Raw genomic sequence first — 14,155 nt, 5'->3', positions numbered from 1 at the left:
TGAACACAAGTGGACTAACTTTACCTGATCTCTTGAACTCAACGAGATTACTTCGCCTGACCTCCTGAACACAGGTAGACGAATTTCCTTAACATCCTGAACACAAGTAGACTACTTTACCTGACCGCCTGAATTCAATGAGATTACTTTACCTGATTTCCTGAACACAAGTAGACTACATTACCTGACCAAAATTCAAGGAGATTAGTTTTCCTAACCTCTTGAACACAAGTGGACTATTTTGCCTGACCTCCTGAACACACACACTTTGCCCAACCTCCTGAACTCAAGTAGACTACTTTGCCCAACCTTCTGAATACAAGTAAACTACTTTACCTCACCTCCTGAACACAAGTAGCTACTTTACCTGACCTCCTTAAATCAAGCAGATTACTTTGCCTGACCTCCTGAACACAGGTAGACTGCTTTGCCTAACCTCCTGAACACAAGTAGACTACTTTGCCTGACCTCCTGAACACAAGTTGTGGTTTGTCTAAACTCCTGAACACAAGTAGACTGGTTTGCCTGAACTGAACACATGTAAATTACTTTGCCTAACCTCCTGAACACAAGTAGACTACTTTACCTAACCTCCTGAACACAAGCAGACTACTCTACCTGACCTCCTGAATACAAGTAGACGGCTTTGCCTGACCTCCTGAACACAAGTAAACTATTTTGCCAAATCTTTTGAACACAAGTAGACTACTTTACCTGACGTCCTGAACACAAGTAGACTGCCTTGTCTTTCTCCTGAACAAAGACAGACTACTTAACCTGGTCTCCTCAACACACTTTTTGTCTTTTCTCCTGAACATACACTACTTTTTTTTTTGCTAGGGGCTTTACGTCGCACCGACACAGACAGGTCTTATGGCGACGACGATACACTACTTTGCCTAACCTCTTGGACACAAGTAGACTATTTTGCCTAACCTCCTGAACATAAGTAAACTACTTTGCATAACCTCCTGAACACAAGTAGACTGCTTTTCCTGACCTCCTGAACACGAGTGGACTACTTTGCCTGACGTCCTGAACACAAGTAGACTACATTACCTGACCTTCTGAATACAAGTAAACTGCTTTGCCTGACCTCCTGAACACAAGTAGACTGCTTTGCCTTGTTTCTGAAGAAAGGCAGACTACTTGACCTGGTCTCCTGAACACACCCTTCGCCTTTTCTCCTGAACATACACTACTTTGCCTGACCTCTGAACACAAGTAAACTACTTTGCCTTGCTCCTGAACAAAGGCAGACTACTTAATTTGTCTTCTGAAGACACATTCTTTGCCTTTTCTCCTGAATATACACTACTTTGCCTAGCCTTCTAAACATAAACATGTCGGACTGAGTGGCTCAGACGGTTGAGGCACTAGCCTTCTGACCCCAACTTCGCAAGTTCGATGATGGCTCAGTCCGGTGGTATTTGAAGGTGCTCAAATACGTCAGCCTCATGTCGGTAGATTTACTGGATGTAAAAGAACTCTTCTGGGACGAAATTCCGGCACCTCGGCTCTTCTAAAACCGTAAACGTAGTTAGTGGGACGTAAAGCAATTATTATTATTATTATTATTATTATTATTATTATTATTATTATTATTATTATTATTATTATTATTATTATTATTATTTTATACATAAACAGACTACTTAACCCGGCCTCCTGAACACACACTCTTTGCCTGTCTCCTGAACATACACTATTTTGCGTAGCCTTCTAAACATAAACAATACTTTACCTCACTCCCTGAATACAAGCAGACTATTTCCTTCAGATACCAAACACTAATTTACCGTCCAATTAACCCAAGGTTGTACTCAAGGGAACATGCATTCGATAAAGGTCGATTACTTTCTGCACTGACTATTGTGTATGGTCGACCGGAGTCGTGATCACGAATTCAATTCCCAGTTTATTATTCCAGGGTTTTCCCAAGTAAGTCATTTCGGTAGCTGGCTCCACCCCTCCTATTGATGCTCTTATATAATCAACAGACAATGTCGAACGTAGGCTTTCCTCGTACAAGGTGGCCAAAAATATCACCTTTCACACTTGAGAAACCTCCTTCTGAGTCGGCATTCTACGTACATGAAACATGCTGGGTATCCTGTGTCATTCTAGTGTTTGTAACCGTAATGATGCCACCTATTTCTGGAAACAAGTACACTGTAGAAAGCAATGGAGATAATCTTCTTTTGGGTAGGAAGATTACACCCCTACCTGTCGTAAGAGGTGACTGATTATTACCGTGAAAGGAAGTACACCTGGCTATCACTGACCTGAGGTTAAAATTGGAAGAGGTACGACCCTGTGGAACACAAGCAGACTACTTTGCCTGACCTCCTGAACACAAGTAAACTATTTTGACTAATCTCCTGAACACAAGTAGACTACTTTACCTAACCTTCTGAACACAAGTACACTGCTTTGTCCGACCTTCTGAATACAAGTAGACTACCTTGCCTTTCTCCTGAACAAAGGCACTCTACTTAACCTGGTATCCTCAACACACTCTTTGCCTTTTCTCCTGAACATACACTTGTTGGATAGAAGGCAGTTCGAGCTTAAGAAAGGTTATTCCACTGAAGGTCAACTTGTAGGATTCCAGCAAGATTTAGCAAACATTTTTAGATTCAGGAGTTCAGATGGACTGTATCACTATTGACCTATCCAAGGCTTTTGATAGAGTGGATCATTGGAGATTACTGACGAAAATAGTTGGTTGAATTTGTGGCTAAATTTCTAGAAAATAGAACTCAGAGAATTGAAGTAGGTGAAGTATTATCTGATCCTGTAATGATTAAAACGGGGTCCCACAGGGCTGTATTATTGGACCTTTATATTTTCTTATATATAAATGATACGAGTAAAGAACTGGAATCACAGATAAAACTATTTGCGGATGATGTAGGTGAGTTGCAGTTTTGTGAGCGACTGCAAGAAAACTTATACAACGTTGTGCGATGAACAGCGGGGATGGTATGGTGGTAATTGGGATGAAAAGTCGTTGTGGGTTTCACCAAGAGGAACAGTTCTTTCAGTTGTAATTACTGTGTTGATGGAGTGGTAGCGCCTCATGGGGTACCCTATAAGTACCTAGGTGCTCATATAAGGATTGATCTTCATTAGGGTGATCATTTTAATGAGGTTCTCAAGAAAGATTCCAGATCTCTTCGCATAGTTATGAGGGTATATAGAGGTTGTAGTAAGGAAAGGGCGTGTAAGTCTCTGGTAAGATCCTAGTTAGAGTATGGTTCCAGTGTATGGGACCCACACTAGGACTACTCGAACTGTAAACGATAGAAAGGAAAGCAGCATGATTTTTCAGTGGGATTTCTGACAAGAGAGTAATAAAAACCAAACCCCATAGCACTACAGCCTTGAAGGGCCTTGGCCTACCAAGCGACCGCTGCTCAGCCCGAAGGCCTGCAGATTACGAGGTGTCATATGGTTAGCACGACGAATCCTCTCGGCCCTTATTCTTGGCTTTCTAGACCGGGGTCGCTATCTCACCGTCAGATAGATCCTCAGTTCTAATCACATAGGCTGAGTGGACCTTGAACCAGCCCTCAGGTCCAGGTGAAAATCCCTGATCTGGCCGGGAATAGAACCCGGGACCTCCGGGTAAGAGGCAAGCATGCTACCCCTACACTACGGAGCCGGCGTGACAAAAGAGTAGTGTTACGAAAATGTTGCGAACTTTACGCTGGGAAGACTTGGGAGTAAGGAAACGAGATGCTCGACTATGCGGTATGTTTCGAGCTGTTCGTGGAGAGATGGGGTGGAATAAAATCAGCAGACGAGTAAGGCCGAGGGGAGTTTTTAAAAGTAGGGAAGATCATAATATGAAGATAAAGATAAAGGACAAACTGGGACAAATATTCATTTATAGGGCAAGGAGTAAGGGACTGGAATAAATTAACAAGGGAAATGTTCGATAAATTCTCAAGTCTCTTAAGGAAAACTGGATAAATAACCGACAGAGGTCGCTTGATAATTGATTGATTGATTGATTGATTGATTGATTGATTGATTGAACTGCGAAGAAAGTATGTATCGTCAAAAGAAAGGCAAGAGTCACGAAGGGCGTTAAAATAAAAGACACACTGTGCTCTGCAAGCCATGTTCTCATGTTGAAAGCCCCTGCAGGTCCCCCTTTTAGTCGCCTCTTACGATAGGCAGGGGAGTAAGTAGTTTACATGCCGATGATGCTCGTCGTTCATGGACTGAGCTCAGAACTTAAATTGAGCTCATGTGCAGGCCCATACTAGATTCGGTTCTTCATCACAGCTACGGGACCTCGAGTGTGACATAATATTACAACTACAGGACTTAGCCTTTCATTAAAAAAATTCTACGTTCAATAGCCGGTATTTGAACCGCGACTGAAATGCAGGTAATCGTCGTTCAAGGAAAAGTACAGTAGAGTATAAAGCACTAGCGGTCACGAGAGGTCAGCTCCACGCAACACGACTTTATTCCTTGGAATTACGTATTTACTATTGGAACTACTGGAGGCTCATCATGTTTTCATCACCCTCGACTACTGATACCGGGGGCAGCATCATTTATTCAGTGCAAAACTTCTAGCCATGGTCCATGAGACCGAAGGTAGCTAACTTGCACTATAAGTAAAAACGGGACACTGTACAGAATATAATAAAATAACTGAATAAGAGTGAATTCAAAGACTACACAAAATGAAATATGAATACTGAATCACAACAACATTAAAAAGATAGAAACACAGGAATACGCCTCTGTGATGTGGTTAGTGTGATTAGCTGCAACTCCCGAAGGTCGCGGTTCGATTTCCGGCTCTGCCACGAAATTTGAAAAGTGGTGCGAGGGCTGGGACTGGGTCTAATCAACTGAGTAGAGGGGAGTTCGATTCGCACCTCATCCATCCTCGAAGTGGTTTTACGTGGTTTCCATCTTCTCCTCTAGGCGAATGCCGGGATGGTACCTAACTTAAAGCCACGACCGCTTCCATCCCTCTTCTTTATCCATCCCTTCCGATCTTCCTATCCCCCTACAAGGCCCCTATTCAGCATAGCAGGTGAGGCCGCCTGGGCGAGGTAATGGTCCTCCTTCCCAATTGTATCCCCGACCAGAACACTGCCCTTGAGGCCGTGGAGGTGGAATCTCTCGCTGAGTCCGGGGAAAACTAAACCCTGACGGTAAACGGACAAAATAAAAAATGAAATAATGAGGTGTAAATGGGGTATAAAACTATTCTCAGGTCTAATTATAACGTTTGGTTTAGTTACACACAAACTAAGTGTAAGAAGGATTATCTAATATGTATATACCAAACAATCAGTATCACAATAAACGAATAATCTTTACTTAGTTTCTGGTGTGCCGGAACTAGGGAGGTAAGGGTTATTCTGCCCGAAGGCAGGTCCGCACCTCCGCAGAGGTGTTCCTGAGCCGGAGTTTACGTGCGGTAGGGTGGCCAGTTCCTTTCCGCTCCTCCATTCCCCTACCCCCCCCCCCCAATAACATCGTGTTGCAACCGATCCAACTCCTGATCACGCCCAATGTTGCTTAACTTCAGAGATCTCACGGGATCCGGTGTTTCAACACGGCTACGGCCGTTGACGGAACTAGGGAAAGAGTGTATTATATTCTATGAAGAGACAGTGAACTCCACTAGCGAAGAAAAAAAAAAAGAATAAAATGGACAAGTAAGAATGAAAGGACATGACCATTAGACATTTTCAAAAGAGATTGGTTTTAAATATGTTGTGTTTCACTGCAATGGTAACATTTTAACATAAAATTAGAAACTATTTTCAGTTTATTACTAAAAGAACCCCAATCGTCAACCTTTAAATGACGATGTTAAAGAAACCAGAAATGATTAAAAACTGAAAAGAATGTTCAATCAATCAATCAATCAATCAATCAATCAATCAATCAATCAATCAATCAATCAATCAATCAATCAATCAATCTGCATTTAGGGCTGTCGCCCAGGAGGCAGATTCCCTACCAATTCTTTATCTAGTATTTTCTTAAACGATTTCAAAGAGCTCGGAGTGATTAAACATTTACTTTGATAAATTACTCCAATCCCTCATTTCTCACCCTATCAATGAATCTTTTCCCCACCTTCTTGAATTCGTACTTCGTCTTCATATTATGATCATTTATATAATTTATACTTTTAATAGCTCCACACACACATATTTAATCGTCTACTACCTGTCATTTCAAACCATTCTCCGTTGACAGCGCCACTTAGTCGAACAGCTCATCTCCTTACTTCAAAGTCTCCCCAGCTCAAAGTTTGCAACATAACACTTATCTTTTGTCGGAAATCATCTAGAACGAATCGTGCAGCTACATTTTCTTGGAAGCGGTAATCCATGTTTATGTCGAAGAGTGAATGCATTGTTCCATGAAGAATAGTACTGTTTATTTTGCTTTTCTCAAAACTAACATTTTTGACAAATAGCCTCACAATGCCCAAGATGATATGCACTAGTCTCACCCCCTGTCACGACCAAAGTTTCCGCGTTATGGTTATTTAGTAAAACACATTTCCTTTGGTCTATTGCTATCATCCCGAGATGTTTGAGCATTCTTTTTTTTTTTTTTTTTTTTTTTTTACATCCATTGCATGAGATAGCTAACATCTTTGTAGTTCACATTGCATTCTTCACGTGTACTGAATTCTTCACCTGACCGAACTTCTGCGTGAAAGGCTTACACTGCGAATTGTGATCCTATGGCTATCCTGAACTGAGTCCCATTCTCTATTTCTTAGTTTCTAGGGTAGACGTGACATTTCTTGGTATTTCGAATGTAGTCTTAAGCTCGTGACTAGCACGGTACACATCTCTCAGGACACCCTAGCTGATATTGGCCTACTGTGTTTCGTTTACGACTCATACCTTGAGTATCTTCGTTTTTCCAGAAGATGGTCAGAACTCGCCGTCTTCACTCTTAAGGACTGTATTAAATACTTCACATATTAATGCCCAATAAGTTTCAGAAGTAGCTGAGGTCACTTAAGGGAGGCCAGTATCCAGTAGTCGGGAAGAGAGTGGGTTCGAGCCTCACTGTCGGCAGCCCTGAAGATGGTTTTCCGTGGTTTCCCATTTTCACACCAGGCAAATGCTGGGGCTGTACCTTAGATAAGGCCATGGGCACTTCCTTCCCTTTCCTGGCCCATTGTCGTCATAAGACCTATCTGTGTCGGTGCCACGTAAAGCAACTTGCAGTTTCAGAAGTGATGTTGCGAGATGTCAGATCAGTCCGGTGTAACGCCTAGTGACGTGTTGTCACTCAAGGTTATGTGGCTAATGAGGAAAGTGACAGTTCGTACTCAGCATGCGGACAACTGGAAATGAAAATACAAATAAAACGTTTCACATTGTTTCATATATTATTCATAAAGATACGTTGTCACAGGCTACAAAACCGACGAGTTTGTAAACCATTATGCACATGGCATCGGTTTAAAAACATAACGGATTCCTTCTCTTATCAACATCGCCTCCAAAGCAGCGTGTCTATGACCACGATATCAACAATCACGAAAAACTACAAGTTCAAATCTGAACTCTTCAAACACTTCAAGCGAAAACCAGTTCTTTTTACTCCCATAACGAGTAGAAATAGAGTCAGATTTAATTACTGAGTCGCAGATTTTCGTTGCCTTCAGATACGGTAGAACCAAGTCTTAATGAGGTAACGTATAAGGGCTGGCGTGATTTCGACAAGATAATTATGATGGTGACACGGTAATGAATTTTAAACTCCGGCTGCTTGGCTGAATGGCAACAGTAGTAGCCTTCGGATTAGAGGACTCTGGTTCGATTCCCAGTCGAGTAGATGATTTTTACCGCGTATGACTAATTCTTCTGGCTTGGGGACAAGGTTTTTGTGTTCGCAGTAATATACGTCAACTACACATACAATACTTCAACCCGCAGGGTTCGTAGCTCAGACGGTAAAGAGGGTTCGATCCCAAAGCTGTCCAGTGGTATTTGAAGGTGTGGACAAAATTTCGGCATCTCGGCGTCTCGCAAAGCCGTAAACATAATTAATGGAGTGTAAGAAAAGATATATTATTACACAACAGTAGTGAATACGTCCTTCCAGACAGGGATGGTGTCAGAAAGATCATGTGGCCAAATCCACATCTAGGATCGACCCAAAAATATAGGAGGAAAAAGGTCAGGAAGAATAAGAATAAGAATACGAATAAGAAGGAAGTATTCCCACAAACGTTACACGGCTGGGAAGCAGGCAAATGATATTCAAAGTAAGCTAATTTGAATTCATTTTGTGCTGTATTTTGATCGGGATCTTACTGTTGGGATATTTAACTTAATCTTTGGCAAGAAAGCGCGATGTGATCGTGCAGAAAGTTAACGATAATCTAAATGACAAGTGAATACAGCCCTGGTGGGCATGATTTAAAGAATACCTGCATTGCTTGATCAAAGAAACGGGTATCCTGGCTCCAATGACCAATATCACGAAATTCAACCAATTAGCAGCTGTCTGTCACCACAGTATTATAGTTTTTGTGTTCCCGCACCTATGTGCATTTGTTTTTATATACATTCATCAGAATAACGCACTGAATCGTCATCAATCGAGTTTTTTAAAATCCTATTTTTTCGCAACAGAAAAACCTCACCAATTAGCAGAAAATACAGAGACTGGAATCTGAACTAGGAGTCTCTCCCGTTATTTGTGAATCCTCAGATGCTACCAACCCAAGCTTATCACAAGCCCTGGTATATCGTTGGAACAAGTCCTTGATCTGCATTTTTAGGGCTGTTACCCAGGTAGCAGATCACATATCGGTTGTTTATCTAGTCTTTTGCTGAAAGATTTCAGAGTAGTTAGAAATATCGAAGATCTCCCTTGGTAAATTATTCCAATCTATATTTCCTCTTCCTTTAAATGAATATGTCCCCAATTTGTTGTCTCGAATCTTCAATTCTACATTTGATATTTTAAACGTGCCTGCACAAAATATTTGATAGAAAGACACAAATAGCAAGGCAGCAAGATATTATCGCTTTCCTAATTCCTTGTCCTCTTCTCTTTTAAATCTTCTTCCTTCCGTCTACTTTGTCCTTCCACTGTACCTTTCTGAACTTGGATGGAAACTCACAGTACTGAAATAACTATTATCTCACATATTTGGTTTCCTACTTCTCCTTTTATTTTTACAGCTTTAGTGTTAATGTATATCCTCAAAACTGTACACTTTTTTCTGTGATAACAACCGGGCGAGTTGGCCGTGTGGACAGGGGCATGCAGCTGTGAGCTTTCATCCGGGAGATAGTGAGTTCCAACCCCACTGTCCTTAGCCCTGAAGACGGTTTTCCGTGGTTCCCCATTTTCACACCAGGCGAATTTCTAATCCCATCGTCGCCGTAAGACCTATCTGTGTCGGTGCGATGTAAAGCAAAATTGTAAAAAATTAATTAAATTAAATTTTGTAATATTGTATTCTTTCCCTTTGACTTTCATAATTTTTAATGCACAAGTAGTTACCCTTAGCAACAGTTCAGTAGTTCTACATAGTTTAAATTTTTGATAGGTTAATTTTTAACGATCTGTAATCAATTATTTATTGATCTAATTCTGTTAGTGGTTAAGTGTAACAGAGAGACAAATATCCCTAACTTTGCCAGGATAAATTATTTATCTATCTATCTAGATCACAAAATGCACAAGGAGTATGTCATAACCGTGTTATTCCGGTGATGCTGACAGATTTTAAATATAAAATACAATGGTAGGCTGAAACATTTTGCTCTCTGCACAGTTTTGAATTCCTATGTATTTGATTTGTTTTTGTATTTACTCTCTTTAATAGTTACCTATTTAATTTTGTATTTATTCGATAAATAGTCAAAATAAAATAGATCTTGAGCTTCAGATTATCTCTAGATAAAATCTGTAGCTCTTGTTACATTACAACAGAAGTTTCTCTCGGTAACAAATACATATATTTTGTGTATTTTAGATGAAGGATTTTATTATTATTATTATTATTATTATTATTATTATTATTATTATTATTATTATTATTTGCGTTATTTGTAGTTGTAATTATAAGTTATGTAGATGTATACTCTTCTTAGTGGTTCAGTGTAGGAGAGGGCCTTGAGCCGTAACTTCGCCACCATCTATTATCTATTATCTATTATCTATTATCTATTATCTATCTACCTATAACACGTGATTCGTATCAACTGCTAGTTTTAAGTCACAACAATCCTCGAGAACTATGCTCAGTAAAGTACTCTCACAGTCACTGGTTAATAGCTCAGGCAGTCTGACACACAATAACTAAATGTGAATAGATTGCTTGTACTCACAGGAATCTGCACGAAGGAGCCGTTTTGCAGCACTGGGTATGAATACAGCGGCACGACTGGAACACTGCCGTTCTTGATGAAGATGGGTCCCTGAATGGGGGTGACTGCGGGGAATGGTGAGTTTCTCAGCGAAGGAGGAAGTTCTGAGACGGGGTCATCGTCCTCGTAGCTGTAGTCACCAAAATCATCGTCGTAATCCAACACGGCATGGAGCGACGTCTTTCCTCCTTGGTTCCCATCTACTCGAGTGTAGGTGGGCGGTCTTGATGGGAAGTCCTCATCAATGGGGTCGTTCTTGCGGCTGTCGCTACTGTAATACCGGGGAGGTCTCGAACTCGTGCCTGTCTTGGTCGGCGGCGCCGGCAACGGGACGCTGCGGCTGTACGCGAGAGAGTTCACTGCGGACGCGGTGCCTCCTCCAACGGAAGAATAAGCGCTGGCAGACGCGGCGGCGGCAAGGAACGGAGCAGCGGTTGGAGGCGGCAGGAAGGAGGCGGCCGAGTAGTTGAGAAGTGCCATGGCGGTAAGCGACTAGGGCAACATGTCTGAGACAGAGCGAGGTGAAGTGGAGACTGCGCGAGCTCACTAGGGAGGGGACAGATGTGGTTCATTTGCGTGTGAACGAGCTGGAGGGGGGCTCGCCGCGCGCACCTTGCTCGCGGAAATAATAATAATAATAATAACATCACTTCACTAGCGTTTATCCCGACGTAGGGGTTAGCTGTTGCTGACATCTTCAGGTTTTAAACCAACGTCACGCAAATAATAATAATAATAATAATAATAATAATAATAATAATAATAATAATAATAATAATAATAATAATAATAATAATAATAATAATAATAATAATCCCTTCACTCGCGTTTATCCCGACCTAGGGGTTAGAACTTGCTGGCATCTTCAGGTTTTAGGCCAACGTCACACAAATAATAATAATAATAATAATAATAATAATAATAATAATAATAATAATAATAATAATAATAATAATAATAATAACCTCACTTCACTAGCGTTTATGCCGACGTAGGGGTTAGCTGTTGCTGACATCTTCAGGTTTTAAGCCAACGTCACGCAAATAATAATAATAATAATAATAATAATAATAATAATAATAATAATAATAATAATAATAATAATAATAATAATAATAAACATCCCTTCACTCGCCATTATCCCGACCTAGGGGTTAGCTGTTGCTGGCATCTTCAGGTTTTAAGCCAACGACACGAAAATAATAATAATAATAATAATAATAATAATAATAATAATAATAATAATAATAATAATAATAATAATAACAACATACATATACATTATCATTATAGACTGTTATGCCTTTTAGCGTTCAGTCTGCAAGCCTCTGTGAATTTACTAAACGTCGACACAATCCTCGATTTGCAACTAGTGTTGTGGCCTCATTTAGTTCTATACCTCTAATCTTTAAATCGTTAGAAACCGAGTCTAACCATCGTCGTCTTGGTCTCCCGCTACTTCTCTTACCCTCCATAGCAGCATAGCAGAGTCCATTATTCTCCTAGGTAATCTATCCTCCTCCATTCGCCTCACATGACCCCACAACCGAAGCCGGTTTATGCGTACAGCTTCATCCATCGAATTCATTCCTAAATTAGCCTTTACCTCCTCATTCCGAGTACCCTCCTGCCATTGTTCCCACCTGTTTGTACCAGCAATCATTCTTGCTACTTTCATGTCTGTTACTTCTAACTTATGAATAAGATATCCTGAGTCCACCCAGCTTTCGCTCCCGTAAAGCAAAGTTGGTCTGAAAACAGACCGATGTAAAGATATTTTCGTCTGGGAGTTGACTTCCTTCTTACAGAATACTGCTGATCGCAACTGCGAGCTCACTGCATTAGCTTTACTACATTTTGATTCAATCTCACTTACTATATTACCATCCTGGGAGAACACACAACCTAAATACTTGAAATTATCGACCTGTTCTAGCTTTGTATCACCAATCTGACATTCAATTCTGTTGAATTTATTACCTACTGACATCAATTTAGTCTTCGAAAGGCTAATTATCATACCATACTCATTGCACCTATTTTCAAGTTCCAAGATATTGGACTGCAGGCTTTCGGCACAGTCTGCCATTAAGACCAAGTCGTCAGCATAGGCCAAACTGCTTACTACATTTCCACCTAACTGAATCCCTCCCTGCCATTTTATACCTTTCAGCAGATGATCCATGTAAACTACGAACAGCAAAGGTGAAAGATTACAGCCTTGTCTAACCTCTGTAAGTACCCCGAACCAAGAACTCATTCTACCATCAATTCTCACTGAAGCCCATTTGTCAACATAAATGCCTTTGATTGATTTTAATAATCTACCTTTAATTCCATAGTCCCCCAGCATAGTGAACATCTTTTTCCTCGGTACCCTGTCATATGCTTTCTCTAGATCTACGAAACATAAACACAACTGCCTATTCCTCTCGTAGCATTTTTCAATTACCTGGCGAACACTGACAATCTGATCCTGACAGCCTCTCTGTGGTCTGAAACCACATTGGTTTTCATCCAACTTCCTCTCAACGACTGATCGCACCCTCCCTTCCAAGATGCCAGTGAATACTTTGCCTGGTGTACTAATCAATGCGATACCTCGATAGTTGTTACAATCCTTCCTGTTCCCTTTCTTATAGATAGGTGCAATTACTGCTTTTGTCCAATCTGACGGTACCTTACCAACACTCCACGCTAATTTTACTACTATATAAAGCCATCATCCCTGCCTTCCCACTATACTTCACCATTTCAGGTCTAATTTCATCTATTCCTGCTGCCTTATGACGATGGAGTTTATTTAGCATCCTTTCCACTTCTTGAAGCATAATTTCACCAACATCATTTTCCTCCTTCCCACGAGCTTGGCTGTTTGCAACACCACCAGGATGATTTCCTTTTACATTGAGAAGATGTACAATAATAATAATAATAATAATAATAATAATAATAATAATAATAATAATAATAATAATAATAATAATAATAATAATAATAATAATAATAATAGTATAGTTAGTGGGATGTAAAACAAATTATTTATTGTCTCTAACAGAACACAACTCCAATTAGGCCTACAACAGATTTCAAACTACAGTATATTTTATACGCTCAAATACAAATGGGTGGGGGTGGAAGGATAACACCCGAGGTATCCCCTGCCTGTCATAAGAGGCGACAAAAACAGGCCCTAGGGGCTCTTAACTGCGGAGAGGGGAGTTGCGACTACTGGGTTATTAGTTGATTCTTGACATTTCTCCCGCTTACATGTGCCAGTTTCCTCCCTTTCAGCTATCTTATCCGACCTCCCTTGGTCAACTCTTGTTATTTTCCGATCCCGGCGGTGTTACCTTTGCGAAGGGTAGAAGGTATTTCATTTTCACGCCCTTCCTGGCCCTTGCTCTTCTTTGGCCGCTATCTACATTTTTGAAATGTCGGAATCCTTCTCTTTTCCCCTCTGATTATAGAGAAGATGGTCAGCTAGCTGTTATTCCTCTCAAAATAATCACCACCACCACCACCACCACCACCAACACCACCAACAAGCAATTTTCAACGTAAACACAAAATCAGAAAGCCCAGCAATTACGGCAATAACGCTTACAAAAATACAGGAAAGAGTACATTCCATGAAAAACTGAAAAGCCGAAGGACCTAGTGGCATACTGTATGTACGGAAAATCTAAAATACACTTTAGCAATACTCGGTGACATTTGGATAAAATGATCAACAAATGTGTTGAAACTGA

At 40.6% G+C, this 14,155-nt stretch overlaps 1 protein-coding gene across 2 annotated transcripts in view; it reads right to left on the bottom strand.

The window, feature by feature from the left end:
• Positions 1-10,908, bottom strand: part of spz3 (Spaetzle domain-containing protein 3) — a 332,542-nt gene extending 321,634 nt beyond the window's left edge. For both annotated transcript variants that reach the window (XM_067138414.2, XM_067138415.2), the window contains exon 1: positions 10,365-10,908. In XM_067138414.2, the coding sequence (XP_066994515.1) occupies positions 10,365-10,883 (519 nt within the window). In that variant the 5' untranslated portion in view covers positions 10,884-10,908. The remainder of the gene's footprint in view (positions 1-10,364) is intronic.
• Between the last annotated feature and the right edge of the window lie 3,247 nt (positions 10,909-14,155).

The sequence above is a fragment of the Anabrus simplex genome, chromosome 1, assembly GCF_040414725.1.
Source record: "Anabrus simplex isolate iqAnaSimp1 chromosome 1, ASM4041472v1, whole genome shotgun sequence".
NCBI classification, from domain to species: domain Eukaryota; kingdom Metazoa; phylum Arthropoda; class Insecta; order Orthoptera; family Tettigoniidae; genus Anabrus; species Anabrus simplex.
The sequence above is the reverse complement of the archived record's forward strand: the minus strand, read 5'-3'. Positions and strand labels throughout refer to the sequence as shown.